This window comes from Phalaenopsis equestris, unplaced genomic scaffold (genome assembly GCF_001263595.1).
Source record: "Phalaenopsis equestris unplaced genomic scaffold, ASM126359v1 Scaffold000381, whole genome shotgun sequence".
Classification (NCBI taxonomy): Eukaryota; Viridiplantae; Streptophyta; class Magnoliopsida; order Asparagales; family Orchidaceae; genus Phalaenopsis; species Phalaenopsis equestris.
In genome coordinates, this window is record NW_018164823.1 from 275817 (window position 1) to 299287 (window position 23471).

General features: G+C 35.0%; 2 protein-coding genes and 1 non-coding gene across 4 annotated transcripts; 2 read left to right on the forward strand and 1 right to left on the reverse strand.

Annotated features, from left to right (window-relative positions):
* The first annotated feature begins 13287 nt into the window (after positions 1-13287).
* On the forward strand, positions 13288-13360 carry TRNAE-CUC. The gene has a single exon. It is a non-coding gene; the product is annotated as a tRNA-Glu (tRNA).
* On the forward strand, positions 13335-15020 carry LOC110026582. Of its 2 annotated transcripts, none has more exons than XM_020727575.1 (2): positions 13335-13616; positions 14042-15019. In XM_020727575.1, exon 2 carries the CDS (start codon positions 14049-14051, stop codon positions 14796-14798), a length of 750 nt encoding a protein of 249 aa, XP_020583234.1. In that variant the 5' UTR covers positions 13335-13616; positions 14042-14048; the 3' UTR covers positions 14799-15019. The 2 variants fall into 2 exon arrangements, with proteins under 2 accessions (XP_020583234.1, XP_020583235.1); XM_020727576.1 differs by having other exon boundaries at positions 13498-13616; positions 14047-15020.
* A 247-nt stretch (positions 15021-15267) lies between these two features.
* On the reverse strand, positions 15268-22807 carry LOC110026583 (glucan endo-1,3-beta-glucosidase 6-like). Its single transcript, XM_020727577.1, has 2 exons — positions 21709-22807; positions 15268-16437 (listed from the first exon to the last, which is right to left on the reverse strand). The coding sequence occupies exons 1-2, from the start codon at positions 22053-22055 to the stop codon at positions 15315-15317; spliced, it is 1470 nt and encodes a 489-aa protein (XP_020583236.1). The 5' UTR covers positions 22056-22807; the 3' UTR covers positions 15268-15314.
* Positions 22808-23471: the final 664 nt, after the last annotated feature.

Below are 23471 nucleotides of genomic sequence, written 5' to 3' on the forward strand. Positions count from 1 at the left end.
TTCTCTTATAATGATCTTACCTACTAAATGCTAGAGGTTAAGATCATTATGTGGAATTTCAAGTTGAGTAAAAAGAAGAGTTTTTAATTTCTAATGGTGGGGGTACCTTTTCTAATTTTCTAAGACTAGTCAATAGGAAAGTCCTATGGCTAGACCTAGGCTACTAAAGAAGTTTTTAGACCTCAACCAAAAGTGAGGTCAACAGTGATGCATATGGACATTAGAACCCTTGGATCCTTGGCACAGACATACTTGTGTCAATCCTAATGACTTAACTCTCATTGCTCACTTAGATCAACCCGACAAGAAATGCTCGTTAAGGCATCACGACGGACACAAGGTCAATCTCCTAGTGAGTAGGACAAGCCATCGAGGCAAATGAGCAGGCATTCAAGCATGGAAGAATCCTACATTATGATTGTTTGATTGAAGTACTAAAGAACCACAACAAGTGCCCAAAAGAGTGAATCAAACATTATGTAAATGAGTGCAATGATGTTATATGCAATATGACACACAAGAATAAGGTGTATGTTACATCTTAAAATAAATTATTTTTAACATACATTTAATGTTCATTTTATGTAGATTTTTTATGATATTACACTTTAAAGAAAGGTATTTTGCTTGTTTTTAATTTCAGGTAGGAATGGATCTTTAGAGAAAATGAGGGCAAAATGAAGCAAAATGACACAACATCATATGGCGCCATAGCGCCGGCTATTCGACACGATGGGCGCCATAACACCCCAGAGTGGCGCTATAGCGCCAGAAACGATTTCTCTAGAAGATCATTAAATTTGGCCAAATTTTGAAGGGGTGCTTGAAGTGACCCTTGGTTATTTTCAGAGATCTATTAAAAGAGACCAAGGGATGAATGAAAAAGATAATTTTTAAGAGTTTCAAGTATTTTTTAGAGAGTTCTTGAGAGCTTTAGTGTGTGTGTGAGTTCATATTTGTGAATCTTTTATTGTGTAAGAAGTGTTTGGAGATTGCTTGAAAGAGACTTCAAGAATTGCTTGCGGAGAAGACATGAGATAAGTAATTTGTATTTGTGTTTGAGTTTTTGTTGTTAAGACTTAGCTTTCAATACAAATCGCTTTCAATAGCTTTCAATACAAATCATGTGTTTTGTTTTATCTCCACAAATTTTGAGTAATTTTTCTTTCTTTCTCCTTGCATATGGAAATTAATCAAGTGCGGTGAGATTGATTTAAAGATTTCTGTTTATTTTATAAAATTTCAATGGTATTTTCACTGATTCTTCAGTGACTTTCCAAATTGGCCACTTGTGAGGTTAAAATCTGTTGCGAACATAATGACACAGGAGTTCACCAACTAGTGAGTGTCACACTTTACTTTGGAAAGAATCGTTGTGATCGTCTGAAGGAAGTGCAAATAGATAGGGAGATAAGTTTTGATGGGTATAGAATTGATGTTTCTAGGGTAACAGTCTAGATTCTTTTGTTAATTTGATCTTGTATTTGGATCTAAGTGTCCTTAATAAGTCCTATAGAGAAGGCACAGTGGGTAATCTAGAAATGAGAGGATAGATTCTACTCAACACTACTACACATGCTGGAACAAACTCAAGGTTAGCCAATATTATTTGCTAACATCGAGTGGGGGTAAAGAATATGTATGCTCCTATTTGTCACAATACATCATTTTATATTTTTAATCATCCAATTCATAAACTGATTAAGATCTATTTGCAAGGGGAATGATCTTTTCAGTATATTCGAACTCTTTTAAACTTATTAGTCTTCTAAAATTTCTTCTTAAATTCAATTTAAATTTATATTGCATGTAAACTTAGTTTTAATCCTTTACAAAACTTTTGACACCATTCTCCTATCATTTTTATCTGTAATTTAGATAGAAGTTTTTCTAAGTCATTGTTAAAAAGTTACAGCTTTCCTTGTGGGATTGTGATACACCTAAAGTATATAGTATTTTTATACACATTTTTATACTTATTTTTGAGATATTGCACTTTAATGAAAGATATTTTTGTGTTTTTATTTCAGGTAAAATAAAATGGATGAAAAATGCTAAAAGGAGTGAAAAAGGGTCAAATTTGGAGCAAAATTGAAGAAATTACAAAAAAGAACTATGGTGCCTAAGCGCAAGAGGCTCCGCGCCTAAAAGTGTCCTGTAATTCTTACTTATACCTTTTTTTCTCCCTAAAAGTGTCCTAAGTCTTTTATATCTATATCAATTCAATCGAAGTCCTCATGTTTATAGTTTTCCAAAAGGTGATTTGGTGTCTCTTCAAAATGTGTCCACATTCAATGAATCTTTCAAGAGTTGCCTCTTTTCAAGAGTTATTCGATTTATTTTTGTGCCCATTAACTGTAATTCATGCTTTTGCCAAGAGGTTCGTTAAACACCCCTTCGAAATTCATCCAAAATTCCTTGAATTTTCATCATAACTACCTGACACGTAAGTGCGAGGTCTTAGGCGCTTAAGCACGACCTTCTCTGTCTCCTGACGCTTAAGCGTCAGTCCTGGGCGCTTAGGTGTCATAATTCATTTTCACACCTTCTTCATTTTTGCTCTAAATTTGATCCATTTTCACTCTTTTCACCATATTTCATCAATTTAATTGTACCTAAAAGAAAAACACACAAATACCTTCTATTAAAGCCCAATATCCTTAAAAATAGGTATAAAAAAGTGTACATAGATGCTATATATTTTAGGTCTATCAATTGACCAGAACCTAAAGAAGGAACTGAAACAAACGACTGAAAAGATTCAATGAAAATGAATGACAAGATCTAAAACTGATGGAAGAAGACACTGTCAAATTCGAGTTTCCAATCTCGTAATACACACCTGGGAAGGCATACCCTATCTTAGGGGTGGAAAGTCTAAATCCTAAAGAGAAAGAAATTGAAAGAACAATTTTTGCGCCAAGTCCGTATACGTCAGTTCTCAACCATACAGTGTCAGAGGAACCCATTGAAGATAGATTATCTCTGAAGAAGAGCTGAGGCGTATCCAGATGATCTGACGACACTATTTTGAAGTCTTTAAAGACATCAATGGTCACAAAATCAGCATACTCGAAGGCATAGAGCTAGCCACTCGGGTATCTTAATAGATCACATGATGGAGGCATGCGATAAAGGGTGAGCTGGATAATTGAAAAGAAGGACATACTTAGAACCTAAATGGTGGAAACGTGGAAAGGGATGAGTCACGATGCAGCATGGATGCTTCTATAATTATGTTAAAGACTGATAAGGCAAAGGCAATCCCTCAGGGATTTTACTACATGAAGAGGTGGATCTGATGCCCCCTATAATCATTGTAATTATCAAATGACTGGTAAGGTGGAATATAATTCCATCCAGTTGTGTGTCTAATAGTTTCATTATCAACATCTATGAAGAAGGGGATTACATCCCACCGCACGTTGACGATCATGACCTTGAGAGACCTTTCTGCACAGTGTCACTGCTAAACATATGTGCTATATTGTTTGGAAGGCAAATACATGTCATTGGACCATAAGAATTTCGTGGTTCTTACCAGATTCCCCTTTCACAAGGATTATTATTAATCCTACAAGGAAATGGAGTAGATGTTGACAAACACTGTATACCAAGTGTCAACAAACACCAAATTTTGATAACATTACAGAGGATGCATCTAGAGAAACACCTTGTCAGATATCAACTGATACCAATGCTCAAAAGACTGCGAACTCTTGAACTACCATGACCCTGTGAATGTCTGAGCATCTGAGTTATACTCGATGGGACTTGTTTCCAAAGGTATCTCGGAGTACATGATATACATGGATGGTCTAGTAGTGTCTAAGGTTGTTGACATGACAAAAAGATAAATCTGATAACTTTTTTCTATGATGTTTTGATGACAGTCTTGTCACGACATTTTGCTTGTGATACATGATGTATTGTTGACATCTTTTGTATCAGTATATGTAATCTTTTGTAATGAATTGAAATTCTAGTTTTTTTTACAAAAGACAAAATCCACAGTTATTGGTAATGCTTGTGCAGGTCTATAAATGCCAAGATAAACACCCACACTTAAAAGAAAAGAAACAGAAAAATATAAAAAATAAAAAAAAGTTAAAAAAATGAAATGACATGAATCAAGAACAAATAAAAAAAAAGTTTTGAAATGACATAAAGAGTTAATTTCCGATCAATAAATTAATAATTTAATCTTCTCTGTGCATTTTGCACACTTTCTCTTTTGCTATCGAATATAAGACCTTCCTGACACATAGTTATGGTTTTCCTTTAGCTGTTCTTTGGAATAGGATGTAAGTCTTCTAGCATTCCTTTTCCAAAACTGACATTTGACATCTTTGAGAAGCGATATAAGACCTCCTTCAATGAAGTATGACATCCACTTTCTCTTTCTCTATGGGATATAAGACCTTCCTGACACTGAGATATCGCTTTTCTTTAGCTTTTATTAGGAATAGGATGTAAATCTTCTAGCATCCTTTTCCTAAAATTGACACTCGACATCCTTGAGAAATGGTATAAGACCTGCTTCAATGTGGACTGGAATCCACTTTCTCTTTTGCTATGGGATATAAGACCTTCTTGACACAGAGATATGGCTTTCCTTTAGATTTCTTTTTGGAATAGGATGTAAAACTTCTAGCATTTTTTTTCCAAAACTGTCAGTCAATATCTTTAAGAAGTGGTATAAGACCTCCTTCAATGGAGTATAGCATCCACACTCTCTCTTCTACTATTGGATATAAGACCTTCCTGATACGAAGTTATGACATTCCTTCAACTTTTCTCTTTGGGATTGGATATAAGTCTCCCAACATTTCCTTCCCAAAACCAACATTAGACACTTTTGAGGGATGATATAGACCTTCTTCAAAGGAGTATAGTAGTCATTCTCCCTCTTCAGAATGGGATGCAAGGCCTTCCTGACAAGGAATCATGGCTTTCTGGTAGTTTGTTTTTCTTAGGACCTCTTTATAAGTCATGATACTTTTCTCTCCAACAAACTTTAAAATATGAATAATGAGTTTCCTGACATGAAACAACATTCTTCTTTAAAGTCAAATACAAATTTCCTCGAGTTATATTGGCCACTTCGGTAAACACCAATATGTGTGGCATACTTATTTAGTATTCCACACATATTGAGGCCCATTTGTTGACCTCACTTTTATGAGGACCCTAAACTGACACCCATAGACAGGACATGTCTTGAGTCACCCACACTAGCTCAAGATCCCTAGGCACCTTTTTAAAGACCTAATGATCACCATGATCATAAAGTTCTTCCTAGGAAGGGGAACTACCAACATTGACCCCTTTGAACCCATCTAGGGTTCCCAAATCCCTAGAAATTTGATTAACCCCCAAAATACATTTTTTAGGCTCAAACCACAATGACACCCAAAATGATCGAATCGACAATGACATACCCTGATTTGGTCAACCCTTAACCCAATATCATCACTTAGACCATTTGGTCAACCATGGGCCTAATGGTCATCTCCTTGACTATTTGGTCAACCCTAGACCAAATGGTCATTACATTGACCATTTTGGTCATCTCTCGACCTAATGGTCACCTCATTGACCATTTTGGTTAACATTGAACTTAATGAACACCCCATGGACCATTTGGTCAATCCTGAGACTAAATTGGTCAACTGATCGGTCCCGACACCAAATTGGTCGACTCTGGTCAACAGGTCCACCTTGACACCAAAATGATCTGAATTGGTCAGTAGGTCAACCCTGTCACCTAAGTGGTCAACTTTGGTCAAAATAGTCAATTCTAAAGCTCTATTGGTCAAATATGGTTGACAAGTCAACATTGGGCTACCATAACCAATCATATCACCAAATTGGATCAAATGATCGACCTCATGAATTTGACCTATTTAATTGGTTAATTACTTAATTAATTAATTAAGTCATCAAAATTGTCTTATGAAGGGCTTTAGCCCAAAGCGTTTACTTGAAGGCCTAGCCCATGCATGAAGGCCTAAGCCCAAAATCTTCTCCTTCACCCATGAGCCATGGGTCATCCATGAGTTATAAACCCAATATGACACATAAAACACATGGGTTTCATGAGGCCACATAACCTAGCCACCATTTTTGACTTGGGGTCAAAAATAATCAAGAAGGGTAAAGTGACATCGCACCATGGTAAAAATCCACATAATCTACTTTGAGGAGCGAGGGCTTAGCTGGATTAACAGCTTGCCAACTTGTCAGTCCACCTCATCTCCTCTCCAATTGGAAGAGAGCTTCACCCTAGCCTCTCCCTCCACCATGCATGAACTTATCTTGATCTAATCATGGAAAGAAGGGAAGAGATAAAGCCAAGCATAAATTCTTCTCCCCTAATCTTCCCTGAGCTCCTTTGCACCACCTCCCACCTCTGCTAATGAGCTCCAAGCCATCTTGCTGCCTTTCATAGCTATTTAAAGAGCTTGGTCGAGAACCCTAAAAATGATGATGACACATAGAGCCCTCCAATACCCTGGCCACCAAAAGCATATTTGCTCCTCACATCCTAGGTAGTAAAACCCCCACAAAAATAGCCTTTAAAATCCTATGCAGAGCTCCAATTTTGGAGAGAAAATCTAGGGCTTTTTTTGGCTTTAGCATAAACTTATCCAAAGCTTCATTTTAACTCTTCCTAAAGCTTCCTTAGACTCTGAGAAGAAGTTTCCAATCAAAATTTGGTCTTCTCAACCAATCCAGACAAGCTTTATTGAGCCCTCACCTCTTGAGACCAGGTATGGGCTTTTAACCCTAATTTTGGCCTCGGATTTCACACATATTGAAGAGAACGATTAATCGATAGGGATCTGACCTTATGGATTGACTCGTCTTGTTAAGATTATGCTTTAGAAATAAATTTCACTCAAATCCGTGGAGAAAAGAGGGAGATCTTGGCGTTCAAAGCTGAACAGCTCTCAGTTAATCGTCTCGCTGGGATGATGAACCGATGTAGTTCATTTCCATGTATCGAAAATGAATGGATCTGATTTAGTCGAACCAGAAATCAGTACATATGGAAAGGATTAAACACTGGGCCACGTGGCCGCCCCCGTGTAAAGCACGTCGAATGAAACCCCATCGCGTGGAGTTCGATGGGTCTGAGAATGAGCTAGCACTTGCGTGGAAAATATGATTTAATTAAATCAGAAATACATGAAACCTTTGAAAAATCATATCTTGAGAAACAAGAATCATAAAAATATGACAAAAATACCCATATATTCATAAAAATGTGGAGTATATTATGAAATTAAAATCGAAAATTGATAAATTATATTTAACTTTTAATTAATTATTTACTCTCAAGAGTAATTTAATTACTAAAAAATATTTATATGCCTAAAAATTATGAAATTTTCAGGGATCAATCCTTACACCCTTGGGAACATTCTATGATTTTTTTCAAGGTCAGGAAAAATCCCTAGAGCCAAATTTACTAATTTTCACCAAATTTTGTAATTATTTAAAAAAAATTATAAAAAATAAGAAAATTGGAAATTAAATAAAAAATGGCTAGAAAATTTAGGGTGACAATTTTAAACCTTAAAATGACAATTTTTAGCCTCTGGAAAATTTAAAATGACATTTTTGCCTCTTTGGGTTATAATTCTAAATTCTAAATTTATATTTAAAACCCTAAAATCCCTTAGGCTTGGATATTGGCCTTGAATGGGCAGTAGGATTGACCTAATCCTACTCTTTAGGTTTGATTTCCAAATTAGAACTAGGGTGAACCTAAATCCTAACCAACATTGGGTTTAGTCACCCACCCCCCGGATCCAAATCAGAACTTCAATTTTTGGGTTCAACCCAAATAAATCCACATCACACTTAGGTCTAACATATATGAACTTAAGTCAAAACTAGAAATCTTTGAGTCCAAACCCAAATGGATTCGAATCAAATTTAGACATTTGGTTTCCACCAAAATGGACTCAAACCCAACCAAAACCTTATATAGAACTAGCTTAAATTAGACCTAATTAACTCAATTAAACCTTACCCACATTAGGTTTAATTAAACATAAACCCTTATTAGGTTTAACCCAAATTAGACCTAATTAATTCTATTAAGTCTTACTTACATTTAACTTAACTAACCTTAAACACTAATTAGTTCTAACCCAAATTAGACCTAATTACGTTAATTAAACCTTACTTACATTAGTTTTAATTAGTCCTTAAACCCTAATTAGGCCTAAACCAAATTAGACCTAATTCATTTAATTAAACCTTACTTACATTAGGTTTAATTAATCCTTAAAGCTCAATTTGGTCGAACCCAAATTAGACCTAATTAATCTAGTTAAACCTTACATACATTAGGTTTAATTAACCTTTAAACTATAATTAGGTATAACACTATTTAGAACTAATTAATCTTTAAGTCTTAACTACATTAGGCTTAAGTCAACATAAACCCTAAATAGGTTTAACCTAAATTAGACCTAATTAATCTAATTAAAATTAGGTTTAATTAAACCTTAAACCCAAATTAGACCTAATTAATCTAATTAAACCTTACTTACATTAGGTTTAATTAACCTTAAACTTAATTAGGTTTAACCTAAATTAGATCTAATTAATCTAATTAAACATTACCTACATTAGGTTTCATTAATTCTTGAACCTCAATTAGGTATAACCCAAATTCGACCTAATTAATCTAATTGAAACTTACCTACACAAAGTTTAATTAGCCTCAAACCCTAATTAGGTCTAACCTAATTTAGACCTACTTAATCTAATTAAGTCTTACATACATTAGGCTTAATTAACCTATAAACCCAGATAACATAAATTAGAACTAATTAATTTAATTAAACCTTACCTACATTAGGTTTAATTAAACCCTAAAACTATAATTAAGTCTAACCTAAATTAGACTTAAAACATCCATTAAGCCTTATTTAAATTAGGCTTATTCTATCAACTTAAACCTTTGGTTCAACCCACATTGAATCTAAACCCATCTAACCCTTAGGTTTAGCCGACATTGAACCTAAGTCAATCCAAACCTTAGGTTCAACCCACATTGAACCTAAGCCAACCAAAATCATAGGTTTAACCCACATTGAACCTAAACCAATCCAAACCATAGGTTCAACCCACATTGAACCTAAGTCAATCCAAACCTTAGGTACAACCCACATTGAACCTAAGCCAATCCAAACCTAAGGTTCAACCCACATTGAACCTAAGCCAACCTAACCCTTAGGTTCAACCCACATTGAACCTAAGCCAACCCAAATATTAGGTTCAACCTACATTGAACCTAAGTTAATACAAACCTTAGGTTTAACCAACATTGAACCTAAGCCAACCTAATCCTTAATTTCAACCCACATTGAACTTACATCAATCCAAACTTGAGGTTCAACCCACATTGAACCTAAGCCAACCTAAACCTTAGGTTCAACCCACATTGAACTTAAGTCAACCTAAAACCTTAGTTCCAACCCACATTGAACCTAAGTTGACCTAAACCTAAGATTCTACCTAAATTGAATCTAAATAATACCATACCTTAGGTCCTACCTAAATTGGACCTAAAACTATCATAAATCTTTTATTCTAATTAAATTGAATATAAGTAATATTAAATCTTAGGTTCTACCTAGATTGAACCAAAATCATTCCATACCCTAGGTCCTACCTTAATTGGATCTAAAACCATCTTAAACTTTAGGTTCAACCTATAATGAACCTAAGTCAATCTAAAACTCAAGTTCAACCCAAATTGAACCTAAATGAACTTAAACCTAGGTTTAATCCAAATTGAACCTAAGTCCACCTAAACCTTAGGTCCTACCTAAATTGGACTTAAATCATCTCAAACCTAAGATTCTACCTAAATTGAAACTAAGTAATATCAAACTTTAGGGCCTACGTAATTGGATCTATACCATCATGTACCTTAAGTTCTATCTAAATTGAACCTAAATGACATCAACCTAAGATTCAATCCCAAATTGAATCTAAATCACATCAAACCTTAGGTACTACCCAAATTTGACCTTAAGGCCTACCCAAATTGGACCTAAATCATCTCAAACTTTTGATTCTACCCAAATTGAACCTAAATAATACCAAACTTTAGTTCCTAACTAAATTGGACTTAAATCATATCACGCCTTAGATTCTACCTAAATTGAATCTAAGTAACACCAAACCTTAGGTCCTACCTAAATTGGACCTATGCCACCTTAAACCTTAATTCCTACCAAAATTGGACCTAAGTCATCCTAAAACTTAGATTCTACCTAAATTGAATCTAAGTAACACTGAATCTTAGGTCCTACCTAAATTGGACCTAAGCTTTCTCAAACTTTTGATTCTACCTAAATTGAATCTAAGTAATATCAAACTTTAGGTCCTACCTAAATCAAACCTAAACCATCACTAAACCTTAGATTCTACGTAAATTGAATCTAAGTAACACCACAACTAAATTGAACCCAAATCAACTTAAACTTTAGGTTCTACCTAAATTAAACCAAAATAACACTAGACTTTAGTATCTACATAAATTGGACCTAAACCTTCCCAAATCTTAGGTTTTATCCAAATTGAACCTACATAATATTAAACTTTTGGTTCTACATAAATTGAATCAATGTCACTCTACAACCTTAGGTTCCATCCACATTGAACCTAAAACTTAAAACATGACAAATATCAAACTCAAAATTAAACCTCTTTTAGGTTCTACCCACTTTGAACATAAATCTTAAGTCTAGCTTATTAGACTTTAATCAAATCTCCTTAGGTCTAACCCACATCGGACCTAAAATAAACGCCATGATGAACTAAAAATGATGACTCAATTTAACATTTGAATTCAACCAACCTAAATAAATTGAAATTCACAACAAAATACAAATGACATAAAATTCACTTTAAAATACATTAAAACTTTGATTTGAACTTAAAAATGCAACTAGGTTTGAGAAGATATTTTGGAGGAGGTAACCCATGGTTGTTAACAAAATATCTTCCAGCCACTTGTGGCTAATCAAGCCGCAAACATAATGATCGGGACGACGGAACCATGGGATCTTGATCGGGTCATCCCGAACAAAAATAAACGACAAAATGATAAAATTCAATCGGTTATTAAATCATAACCAACTTAAGATTTTCCAGCCCCTAAAATCCAAATAAGACATTAAAACTTAAATTGAACCCTAATGAATAAAGATCACCGAATGCAACTTGAACACCTGTGTTCAGATCTATGAAGATCTTTTGAACGATGCAATCTGTGGTTGCTTACAAGAATCTTCTGGTCCTGATTTCAACACCTTGCAGACTAAGTAGATTTGAATACTCTTACGACCCTAAGACGACAGAGCCATAAACATCTTGTCTGGGCCATTTAAAAATTATTCAACAAACTAAATTGACAAATTAAAACAAGATTTCATGGCTAATCATGTTTTGTTTTGTAGGTTTGCTGGAGATATGAGACAAATTATGCTTTAGATTTATTTTGCATGTTATTAGGGTTTGTTAACTCTATTTTGTATGGACGGAATTCTGAAGCGGAAAAGGTGAACCTCAAAATAACAAAATGACAACAACTAAACTAAAAAACAACAAAACCAAACGACATAAACAAGAAATAAACAAAACAACAAAACAACAAAATAAAACGACATAACAAAACCTTTAGGGTAGAATCAGATCCTTAGAAGCCTCTTACTCTAGGTTCAAATATTGTTGTTTCTTTCCTTGACCTTGACATTTAAAATTTCTTTGATAACAAACATTAGTTTAATCGAAAGTTTTCTTGAGTAGTTTTAACTACTTAAGATGTAATTAACTATAGGAGCTTACGCTTATAGAATTATTGAAGAACTCAGAATAGGTATTGCACTTAAATCTCTGGTTATGAAACTTTTATGTGGTTTTCCTTACATGAGAATCTCAGAAATCAAATATTTCTGAATTCTCTATAAGCAAAATCACTATGACATTTTCTTTTAATTTTAATTTTCATTTGTCCTTTTCCTCATTCTTCAACTTACTTAACATTTTAATGTCATTCATGTGATCTAAAAAGAACAAGTCATTTGAAGAATAGGACAATAAAATAGATAAATAGAGTGGTGACTTCTTTCGACAACAACATCAACCAACGACACAAATGACGGGAATTGGCGACGACGACGACACGTTTCGGCGGTAATAGTTTGATATAATTTTCCTACAAATTTTGTCTACAGTTTGAGTAGAACATTTCTAAGTTGACATAGAAATTCACTTATTCCCCATGGGTTCAATACTGGGGTTTTTTAAAGAAAATCCTATATTGTTTGAAAAGATAGGTATAGTTGTGTAGTACCTCTAATGTGTAAGTTATTAATTATTTTCATAACATATTTATTTTGCACACTAGCCGTTGAATATAAATTAGGTCAAGTATTTGACAATCTTTTAGAACTTAATTAATTGTGTGATTGCGGGTCAGGTCAATTCCCATTATTGTATGTTTTAGCCCTCGGATCTCTTCTCTTTTAGATCTTCTACACGACAAGACAGAGAGTTATTCGAAGAATGAGGCTATACGATGGAAAACAAACTAGTGGCTCCCCAGCACCACGACAATGACACGACAACAACAGAATGACAACAATTGCACCAATAGGGTCGCGGGAGCGGCGATCAGTGTTCTACATGTAAATATCAAACTTTAGGTGTTTTTTTTAGCAATCCATAACCTTGAAAATTAGATATGAAAGTTGCATGTTTATTTAAATGTGTTCATTTAAAAGGACAATGATGGTGTTTTCGCGTTCTTCAAACTTAGGCAGTTCCCTAGGTAATGGAACACCTATTGTGTTAAGAAGTTACAAGGATAGGCAACATAAGATGATCAAAAGTGAGAAGAAAGGGGAGCGGACAAGCAATACTTGATGCTTTCGCAGTCATAGGGCGTGACAGATCGAACACTAGAAGAAGCTATAGGAAAAGCTTCAAGTATGGAATAAATGCTCAACAAATCTACAAGAGAAACTTAACTAGAACACATGCTCGTGGTTTGTGATAGAATGAAGAATAAGAGTAAAGGACTAATAACATTCCTATGACTTAAGAGAGGTCAAAATAGGCAATAACAGAGTTCCACTTTTGAAGTATTAATAGTTTTTGTGTTTAAAATTAAGTACTTAGTTTTGTGCGTGATAAAAATGGAAGGTAAATTTACATATTATGATATAAAATAACCACATCCACTCAATCATCAAATCCGTTGTAGTCTAGTTGGTTAGGATACTCGGCTCTCACCCGAGAGACCCGGGTTCGAGTCCCGGCAACGGAATTTTTTGTCTTTTTTCGTGTTTTTTTTTTCCCATTCGGTTCCTGTAAACTTCTTTTTGAAGAAAATCGCGGCCTATATATGAAATCCTTCTCGCTTTCATGAAAAGGCGTCACCTTGGTGAGATTTGGAAGCTGAAACTGGCATCGTATTTCGCTTTCAATTCATCCATTTCGATTTCATCCATTCTGTGACGTTGGATCGACGGCCAAATCATTAATCAACGGAGATACAGAATTTTATCTGTCCAAACATTTAGGTAAAGTTCTTCCTTCGTTCTTGTTCTGTCGAAGAAACCTTTTTTCTTTTATGCAGGCGATTAAATTGTTGAAATTAATCTGTTTCTCTTACAAGCTCTCAAATTTTCTCGATAGTTTTTTTTTTTTTTTCTGAAAAAGAAAAAAAAAACTTGTTATAGGATGAGCGAGGGAGGGCCTCTCCCAATCCCTTCCCATCCAAACCTCCGGTCATCCTCGTCTGTAAGTTTTCAGATGTCACAGACATCATGCCCACAGACTATTTGTTGTTTTGCTCCAACAGACATTGAGTAAATCATTAACGAAACCTCCTGTTTTCTTCCATAATCAAACGTCTAACAACCACTGCACAATTCATGGCTTTATTCTGGATTTGCAAATTGGCTCTCATTTTACTGTTTTTAGAGGATATTTTGTTTAATGGCAGTGCAGATATGCGAAACGAAGGTGACTTGATAGCCTCAGGGTTGTTAAATGACTATCGCGAGGAACAGGAGCGTGAGGACGAGCTCCTGCTGGATGATGGTTATTTGGCCTTATTGGAAGGACTAAAAGAATCAGAGTTCAAGCCAGAGCTGTTTTCTCAAGAGGATATGGCTTGGGTGGATTCCTGCCTTGTTGCCGATCCAGAATTGTCCTTGGAAAGCTGGAATTCTCTTAAAGAAGCCCTAATTGATAGCATCACATCTTTTGATGATTTCCATGAGAACAATGCAACATTCCATCATCTTGATGAGGCAGGGAATGGCGAACAAATGGCGGTTGATGAAGAGGAGGTTCCTACGAAGCCAGAGATTGTCAGCGATCAAGAAGATGCTGCCAATGTCCCAGCACTGGTGAATAGAGCTGAAGGATATGGCCGTGATGTTGGTGATGGACACGAGGAAATTCTAAAAGAAATTGAATCGACCGAGACTATTTTCATGGTGTGGAATCTCCGGGAGGAACAGGACGAAAAGGAGCATGAGCTGATCCCTGAACTGAAGAGAGCTGTTGCAGACCTCCTAGTGGCGAAGGAAGAGGAGGATCAGTTCTTAGCTGATCTGAACCAAGCTCTTGCAGAGAGTATTCTCAGGGATAAGCTGAGGGAAGGAGCTGAGGAAGCAAGCACTGCTGAAGCTGCAGAGCTAGATAAGCTCATTTCAAGTTTGGGCGATTTATCACTCAAGCCGTCATCCAAATGAAGTTTTCTTAAGTATTTCATTGATCCCAATCTGATGAAAAGTTATTTAGTAGCCATGTAGATTGTTCTAAGTACTGTTGTTTCATTTGTTTAGCAGTCGTCTAGCAGATTGGATGCAGGTTTTCCTGAAACCATATATTGTGCATAGTAGTGAAATCTGCAAGTTTGGATTTGAAGTTAATTATTTCAAAAATGGTTTATTGAGCGTTGTTTTATTCTGAAATGATCAGTAACAGCCAATGTATGGCTTCTATAATCTTCTTTAGTTCCTACTTAAATAGATTCCAAAGATTTACATCATTTATTTGTATCAACTTACAGGAAAATCTTAACATAACGGCAGTTAGCTCTAAGTCAAGAAATATAAGAGGAAATACATAAATTCTCACTCAAATATTAAAATTCACAAAATCGCTTTTTTGTTCTTCAAATGCATGAATTAAGTTGTTAAAAAAAAAGAAAAGACAAGAACATTGATGGGCTCTGATGTCCCCAAAATGAGAGATTCACTAAAACCTTAAAACAATGTAAATAAAAACATGAAAGACAAATACAAAAGGTAAACCACAATAATCCTCCAATCTCTAATCCTTCCGAGTGTCCAAGACAGTCCAGAATCAGTGTCGATCATGATCTCAAATTTACAGTTCAAAGTAGAAGGGTCCTTGGTCGTCAGAGTAGCTAGATTATTAAATCCACAGGCTTCATCTTCTTGATCATTCTTCTGGTAATAGTTGTTGAAAGCATAAGATATGTTACCCATCGCATCGAGATCACCACATGATGTCTTGTATCCGAGGCTCGTACAGTCAGCATTCGCACATGCATAGCTTACACTAGGCGCCACATTAGCATTGTCCAGGTTAGTAGAAGGCTTGAGCACACACCATTTCCTCTCTAGATACCTGATATTCTTAGCTCGCACCAGACCGCCATTCCTCGTTCCGAGATTTAACTGATATTTGGGGATACCGTCGAAAGTGTAGACGCCCCAATGCCGCTCAAAATTTCCCGGCTGTATACTTTTTTCGTCTTCATCAATCAAGCTAAAGAGGTAGGCATCGATTGGCCCGGGCCTCATCGGTGTGCCTTGCCCGGTTGATATGTGAGTCATGAACCCTTGAATGAACCTCTGAGCATAGTTTAGGTTTGCATTCATGTCTCCATCAGTTGGCCAACCTATCTCTCCAACTATGACGGGAAGATTTCCAAATCCATTCTTCTTCAAGGCCCATATGAGTGTATCATGATTGGCATCAAACACATTATTGTATGTCGTGGAGCCGTCGGTCACCGGCGAAGAAGTCCCATCAAAGAAGGCGTAATCTACGGGGAAGTTGGGGTCATTGTAAAGGCTGATGAAGGGGTAGATGTTGACGGTGAATGGGGCACCATTATCACTAAGGAGCTTAATAATGTTGAGCATGAGGTCGTGGATGTCGGAGCGGAAATCACCGTCAGAAGGCCGACCGCTTGATGATTCATATACATCTGCATTAAGAGGAATGGTGACCTTCACCCGGCTGCCCAAACCTGCCTTTATTAGGGCTCCTTGGATATTCTGGAGTGCAGGTAAAGTACTTTGAATAAAGCTTCCATTATAAGTCTGCAGGAAAGGTTCATTCCCAACTGCCACATATCTGTTGATAAGTTAGTAATGAATTTTAGGAGTTTAGGGAGGCAATAACATCATATTAAATGAAAAAATAACGAAGTGGCAAAATGTTTTGATCCTTAGAATTGTAGAAATACGTTGGTGTAAATTTACCCAGACAACAATAAAGCTGGTATAACTCTCAAATCTTGACTAATTATAAACTAGCACTCTATTTTCCATGTTCTCACCCAACATATTAACATCCATTACAAAATCCCAACCGTATATTTCATTTTTGTGGCATTCCCAGCCATCCAACACATTATTTTAGCAGTCTCTGCTATTCATCATTCATCACAAAGTGACCATACGCATCTTCCTAAGATGACTGGGCTATTATTAATGACGTTATGTCAGTTTCTTCCAATAATACCATGAAATATTTTCTGGACATTCTACTTTTTCAATAGAACGCTTATGTCTAGCTTGGTGTTTCAAAACAAGCTGCCAACAGCTAAGTTATTGTGACAGCAAGCTTTTTCAGTAAGGTTTAACTCGGCAAATGTAGCACTTTTAGTACACAAATTAGCACTGATTGTAGAATTTGTAGCCGGTAATTCTTAAGAAGGTCCTCTAAATGACAATGTACACACACATATATATATTCTCCTACATTTATTTGTAGAAAAATCATCTAATCTTTTGTTTCACTTGCTTCTCTTTCTGATAACTTCCCATGCTCCATTGTAATTATGATTATTTTTTGCCTCGGAACCGCTGCAATGAGAAAAATATTCTAAAATTAATAAAACAACCAAATGAGAAGAAATTTCCTTCTTCAACCTTGTGCCCTTTTCAAATGACCTACCTTGAACACTCTCTGGTTTCTGAAGTCAGGCACAGTATAACGAGAGAGACAACTGTTGTGTTATCTTGCTGTTTAGAAAAAGGTATTCTGTGCATATGTATAGAACATTAGCAGATCAAAGAATTTCCCTATTACAAAAAGCTTATGTCAAATGTCGAGGATGACAAGACATGCAAGCTTTCTAGAGTAGACTTCAAACATGGGCTCTATGAGCAAGTGAAGTGACAAAATAGTCCCCTGACTATTTATATATGGGTCATTTTAGCCTGAGAGTTTACAAAAGTGTCAAATTAGTAGTCATACTATTTTAATGATGGCTAAAATAATCTTTCTTGAGGACTATTTCAACTCATACTAAAAGAGTTTTGGGACTAATATGACACTTTTATAGACTATGAGACTAAAATGATCACTTACAAAGAGGCAGGAAACCATTTTTACACTTCTTTTCTATGAGTTGTCAGTGCCATTTCTAGCAAACAGGAGGTGATTTAAGAATTGCAAACCTGAACTTCAAAGCTTCATATTCATGTCATTTTTTTATGTTTTACTTAAGCAGATGGTGAAAAGAAAACCGTAAATTGATAAAATCATTAAAGAAATTTAAGATTATGGAGAATAGGCTCTAAGAAGAACATTTTCAGTTAATCAAAATAAACAAAATTATCCTCATTGTGGTTAGGAAATTGTTCTTATACAAATTGTTGGCCGGAGCCTTGGCAGACATGGGAATGAGGTACAACCTTTTTTTTAAACATGAAAATTAGTTCCCATTCGAACTTGTTTTCTCCAATGTCATGGAGAGATATGAAAGGAATAATTTAGAAGGTTCTCACTTTATTAACAAAGCTCGAAAGAATCCCAAAAAATATCTATGCACGCTTCACTCTACTTTTAGACTAAATTCTGCATATTTTCATTTTAAGCAAGCATTAAGCATCTATGTTAGGTTACCATGATAATCGGAATTACCAACACGATTTTATCCCAAAAGCAATATTTATAATAAACTGGGGTTATAGGGCTTACTTCTTAATCCCATTGGTACTAGTGTTAAGGTCGTTTAGTAGCCAGAAGCTTGAAGAAGATGGTATGACGAAGATCATTAATATCAGGCAGTGACATAGACAAATTCCCAGAATGGCTTGCGTTTCGAGGTATTTAAGTTTGCCACTCTAACTTTTAATTAAATATTCACCAACTCCCTATGTGAAATTCAGTCTATAGCTGGTAATGTGCCTTTCATATCTATAATTGACCTTGTGTCTGGTTGTTTGTGGGCTGACTTTGGGCCTTATATTCAATTAATAAAATATTTGAGGGGAAAAATGAATTTTACCATTGCCAAAAAAGGTCATGTCATGCTTGATATTCTTAAATTTTCTTGTTCTCTTCCTTTACAATCAATTCGAGCTCTTTAATTTGTGAAGCTATTACATTTTTTGCCACAAGAATTCGGAGCATGTTGAATGAGTTTTTTTTTTTCATGCAACAAAGGTGCATTCCGTTGCTTTGCGCAGTCGAAAGTGTTTCTTTTTTTTTTCCGATGATGTTCTGCTATTCTGTCCAAAATTTTGGTAAGACAATGTTGTCCAATAACTATGGCTGCTATCGTAAAATTTTCAATTTTTAATGATATTTGCACTATCATAAAACTTTCAATTTATAATGACATTTATAATTGTCTGCTCAGACAACAGACAATTATTCAGATAGAAAAGTGCTTTCTTTCTGGATGAAAGGGAAAAACATTTTCAGGATCTTTATATCCAAACACTGAACGTTTAGTTTGACATATTTTCTTTACCATTTTCACTCTATTGTTGAAAACTAGAATATATTCATTCTAAGTTTTATAGATTAGGAAATTCAAGAATAACATAAATTTGTGATTTACTGCAAGGTTGTAAGAACTGTCTGAGCATAAGGTATTTTCACAATGAAAACACCAAGACACCACACACTTGAAGCTAAAGAGTAGTTGCATAAGCGTTCAAGAAAATGTGCAGCGCAATGTAATGCAAAAACCATAACATTTAACCGGTTAGAAGTAATTATAGGCTTCACTATATTTGCAGCCAATCATGTCCGCATGTATAGCAAGATGGTGGTCTTAAATTTAATGCGTAAAAAAGATTTTGCTTCATTGCAAGTAGCAATTGCCAAATGCTAGAAAGTTGGAAATTAGATGGAGCATATTAAGTGTATTAAGAAAGGAAAGGTTTGAAGGATATACCCAGGAAAATATATGTTGTAGTATTTAAAAATGATTTGATTTTATATGTTTAAGAAAAACTTGTATGATTGTAGTGGAGCTTTTGAAATAAACTAAATGATGAAGTTTTGCACAAGAAGTCTTCAATCCTTTTGCATTAATGAGAATTAAGAGTGGAGAATGGAGATCTTATGATGAACCAAAGAGAAAGAGTAATAGAAATCATGGGCAGGCAAATTATAGGGGTCTTTTCATGGGTTCCTTACAGAATCTTGGATGTCCAAACAACGATTCGTGAACAAACAGAAAAGCTGTATGTTGAGTGAATCTATGACAAGAGATAGATTATCTAGTACTGTCCACACACAGACAAATATGAAGACTTAAAAGGTTGCTCTAATACTATGATCAAATCGTACAAGTCCATATCATTATTTGAATCATCCTAATGCTACTACGAATATGCCTATATACAGGAGAGAGAATAGAGAAGTGCGGAAAAAATAATAAACAAGAATATCCTCCATAATAAAGATATATTACAACAATCAATACTATTAGGTTTCTACTAAAATATTAGGCATATATGATGACATTGGTATGGTAAGTAAATAGTTCTAATAACTTTAACAAAGAGCTGGGAAGTAAACTTCTCAAATAGAGGGACAGAGCTTGGATAAAGAGCAGCAACAACCTACCTAAATGTTCTCATGGATTTGCCTACCAAACTTTGTAAAACTTTCAGAAAGAAGTCCTGCACTTTTTAAGAAAATCCAAATAAAGTTTATGAAAACACCAAATCTCACTAAATGACAAATTAACAAAGTTCAAAAAAAAAAAAAAAAACTGGCAAGTATACCCTTTTATCAGCCTTACTTCTCAGTCCCAATTAACCTAGCACAAATATTTGTGAACGTATTCTATCATCATTACCATAATTCCTGCCTACACCTTTGCAAACATCGTAATGTTTGCACGAGAATTTAATATTATTTCCTTGCATGAACGTTTCATTATAATAAGGGCAATAACACCAAAGGTTTGTTCCAGATTCTCTGTCCAAGCTATACGGCTATTTTTTTAACATATTACTACATTCATTTTTATACTAAACTCAATGTTTTCTGATAGTTAGAGGCTAGAAGCTCAATAATTTCATTCAATAAAATACCCTTAAAGAGAGAACTCTGGTTCATACCAATCCATTATGTTCCAACAAACTTGAGAATCCTCCCAGAACCAACTGGATGGAAACTAATTTCAACTTTAGCTTTCTGCAAAAGCTGACCAGATCAACAGACATCCTTCTCATCAACTCATAAACATCAACACAAGTTTCCACCATAACTCAAAATAAAAAGGGGGGCTTACAATATATATTATTGAATTCTTAAGTGTTTACATATCATATATCTAACACATAAATCCTTATGCTTGTTTATATAACACCTTATCCTTAAGGGTTGCCTAACTACAAGTGGGATTTTACTCCAGAAGAATTTTGTAAATCTTGTAAATCCTAATTTAAAAAATTCAATGTGGGTTAAAACCTGAAAATTGTTTAGTACGATAGCTGTTAAATTCAATTAAATTGAATTCAGATAAACTATTTGTATATTTGTTTCAGGATTAAGGATTTATATGATTATAGAATCTTATCATATTTATTTTGTTTATATCAACCTCAAGTAAAAAGTAGCTAGCCAACCCAAAACAGCGTGGCATCGACGGGGGCGGCTACATGTGAAAATGAAGAGGAGTTCATGAGACGTGTCGATTTGCTAAAGTCGCCAAATGCCAGGATTTACTAAATTCGGGATTCAAGGCAATATACAGTATAGAAACGGGATTTAAGATTTTGTAGGCTTTAAAATGGACATTTGAATCATTCGGTAAGATTTGACTTATATCCTGTGATATCCTCTGATCAAACAGCCCTTTAACCATTCAAATCAAATAACAACATCTGTATGAAAATGTGTATTTCATTTAAGAAAAGTAAACATAATGATATTTTAGGCTTGCTCAATGAACTTGAGTGTTAGATATATAAATATAAAAAGTAGGTATTATACATGTAAATACATAAGTATTCATTTTTTTCACCACAAGGCACTGTGGACTTTGGCTCCCATGGTGGAGACGGGAGTTCGAACAAACATTACCTGATACCATCTAAAATTGTGAATCTCAAAATGAATAAAAAAGCTCATTTTGAACAAAAGACAAACCTTATATTGACTCCATCGCTGAGATAACTGGAAACATTCTGTGAAACCCACTTCTCAGCGGCCTTCACATTCGTTGCCAGCGTGGTAAGCATATCATTTGGGATCCCAACCATAACCTCTATCCTGCTGTTCTTGAGAGCACTCAAAGTGCCATCCTCTGCATCAAAAAGCTTCACTTTTTGAAACCCATCGTCTTTCAGAAGCTGAACCACTGTGTCCGGTGGCAGTGGATGGCTGGTCTGCGTTCCCCAGTTTGCACCAATCCCGCTTACACCGCCCGCCATTAAAATCCAAGAAAAGAACAAAGCTTTCATGGTGTAGAAGCTTTTCGTGATTCCAGAACTCATCTCAGAAGCTTAAAAATGACCTTTTTTGGAGAAGATCTAGCTATCCAACCTCAAAGATCTTATTTTATGAAGAGGGGTAAAGCACAGAACAGTTCTTCATGGCTAACAGATCATCTAAAAGATAAAAATGGCCATTTGGAGAAGAACGAGATCTAGCTCTGAATATTCAAAGATCTCACTTATTTTTAGGGAAAAAAAAAGGTGAGAGCTTTTTGGCAAGGAGAGGCTACCATGCCAGTCAGTCAAGCTTTCAAAAATAGGAAAAAAAAAAAGCGCAGATGGGTTTGTTGCAAAGCACAAAGTTCCAAAAATCAAACAGGAAAGAAAACCACTCTTCCTTGAAGGGAATAAGAAATCCAAGAAATTTTCTTCAAGTAAAAAAAGCAGAACCTTCAAGAGCTAAGATGAGACTGTCGTTACATCATTAATCATTATCAATACTCAAGCAGACAAAGACTTCAATAACAAAGATAAGGCTTTAATGCACTGTAAATGAACGAAGGATCAAAAGGGTGTTGGATATGGGCTTTCAGGTGTGAGAGGCTCCTCTACTAATGAAAAAATGAATCTTTCCACAGCAATGGAGGAAAAAAATATTAAAAAATAGTAGTGTATTAGGATGATTAGAAAAGGTAGACTGATTATTAGATAGGTGGAGGGGACGATAAGATTCGAATGAGACAATCACAGTCGTAAGTAAGAGACAGAGAGGCTCAATTTAAATTTTAAGAGAATAAGAATCTCACATGCCCAAAGGAGATATGGGGAAAATATCTTCCGAAATAATATTACAAAAATAAAAAAGGCATTTTTACAACAGGAGAAAAAGGCAGCTTTTTTGTGGCTCGCTTATCGTTTGTCTGTGTGCGGACGGTGACGGAAAGCGGAGACTGGTGACGGCGTTAGGTTGGATTTGTGGATGGCATTGCAGTGGATGGCAGGATTGCTGACTTGTCACTTTATTCTGTCTGGAGTCAGCACATACCTCTCACAGTGAAAGTTTCCCCGCCCCATAGCATTTTAGTTATGTATATATTTATATGTATAAATATATGCATAAATATATACCTACATACTAGTTTGAATGCATTCTTGTGCCTGAATATAATATTAAAATATAATTATATATTTAGAGAATTGAATAACTCATTTCTAGTTTGAAAATGAATAAAAAATTAATTATTGAATCGAAATAATAAAATCATATTTGATTAAAATTGACTTCATGTAAAAAGATTTAAAATTTGAAATAATTTTATATTAACCAGATTAAATTATTTCATGTATTTATATATTTAAACTAAAGATTCAAAAAGATCAAATTTTTAAAAGGAGTTTAAGGGTTAATAATATTGACATTAGGAGCAAGAGAAAAAATAATTAAAGAGAATGAGCAAACCGTATCTTGCATTTAAA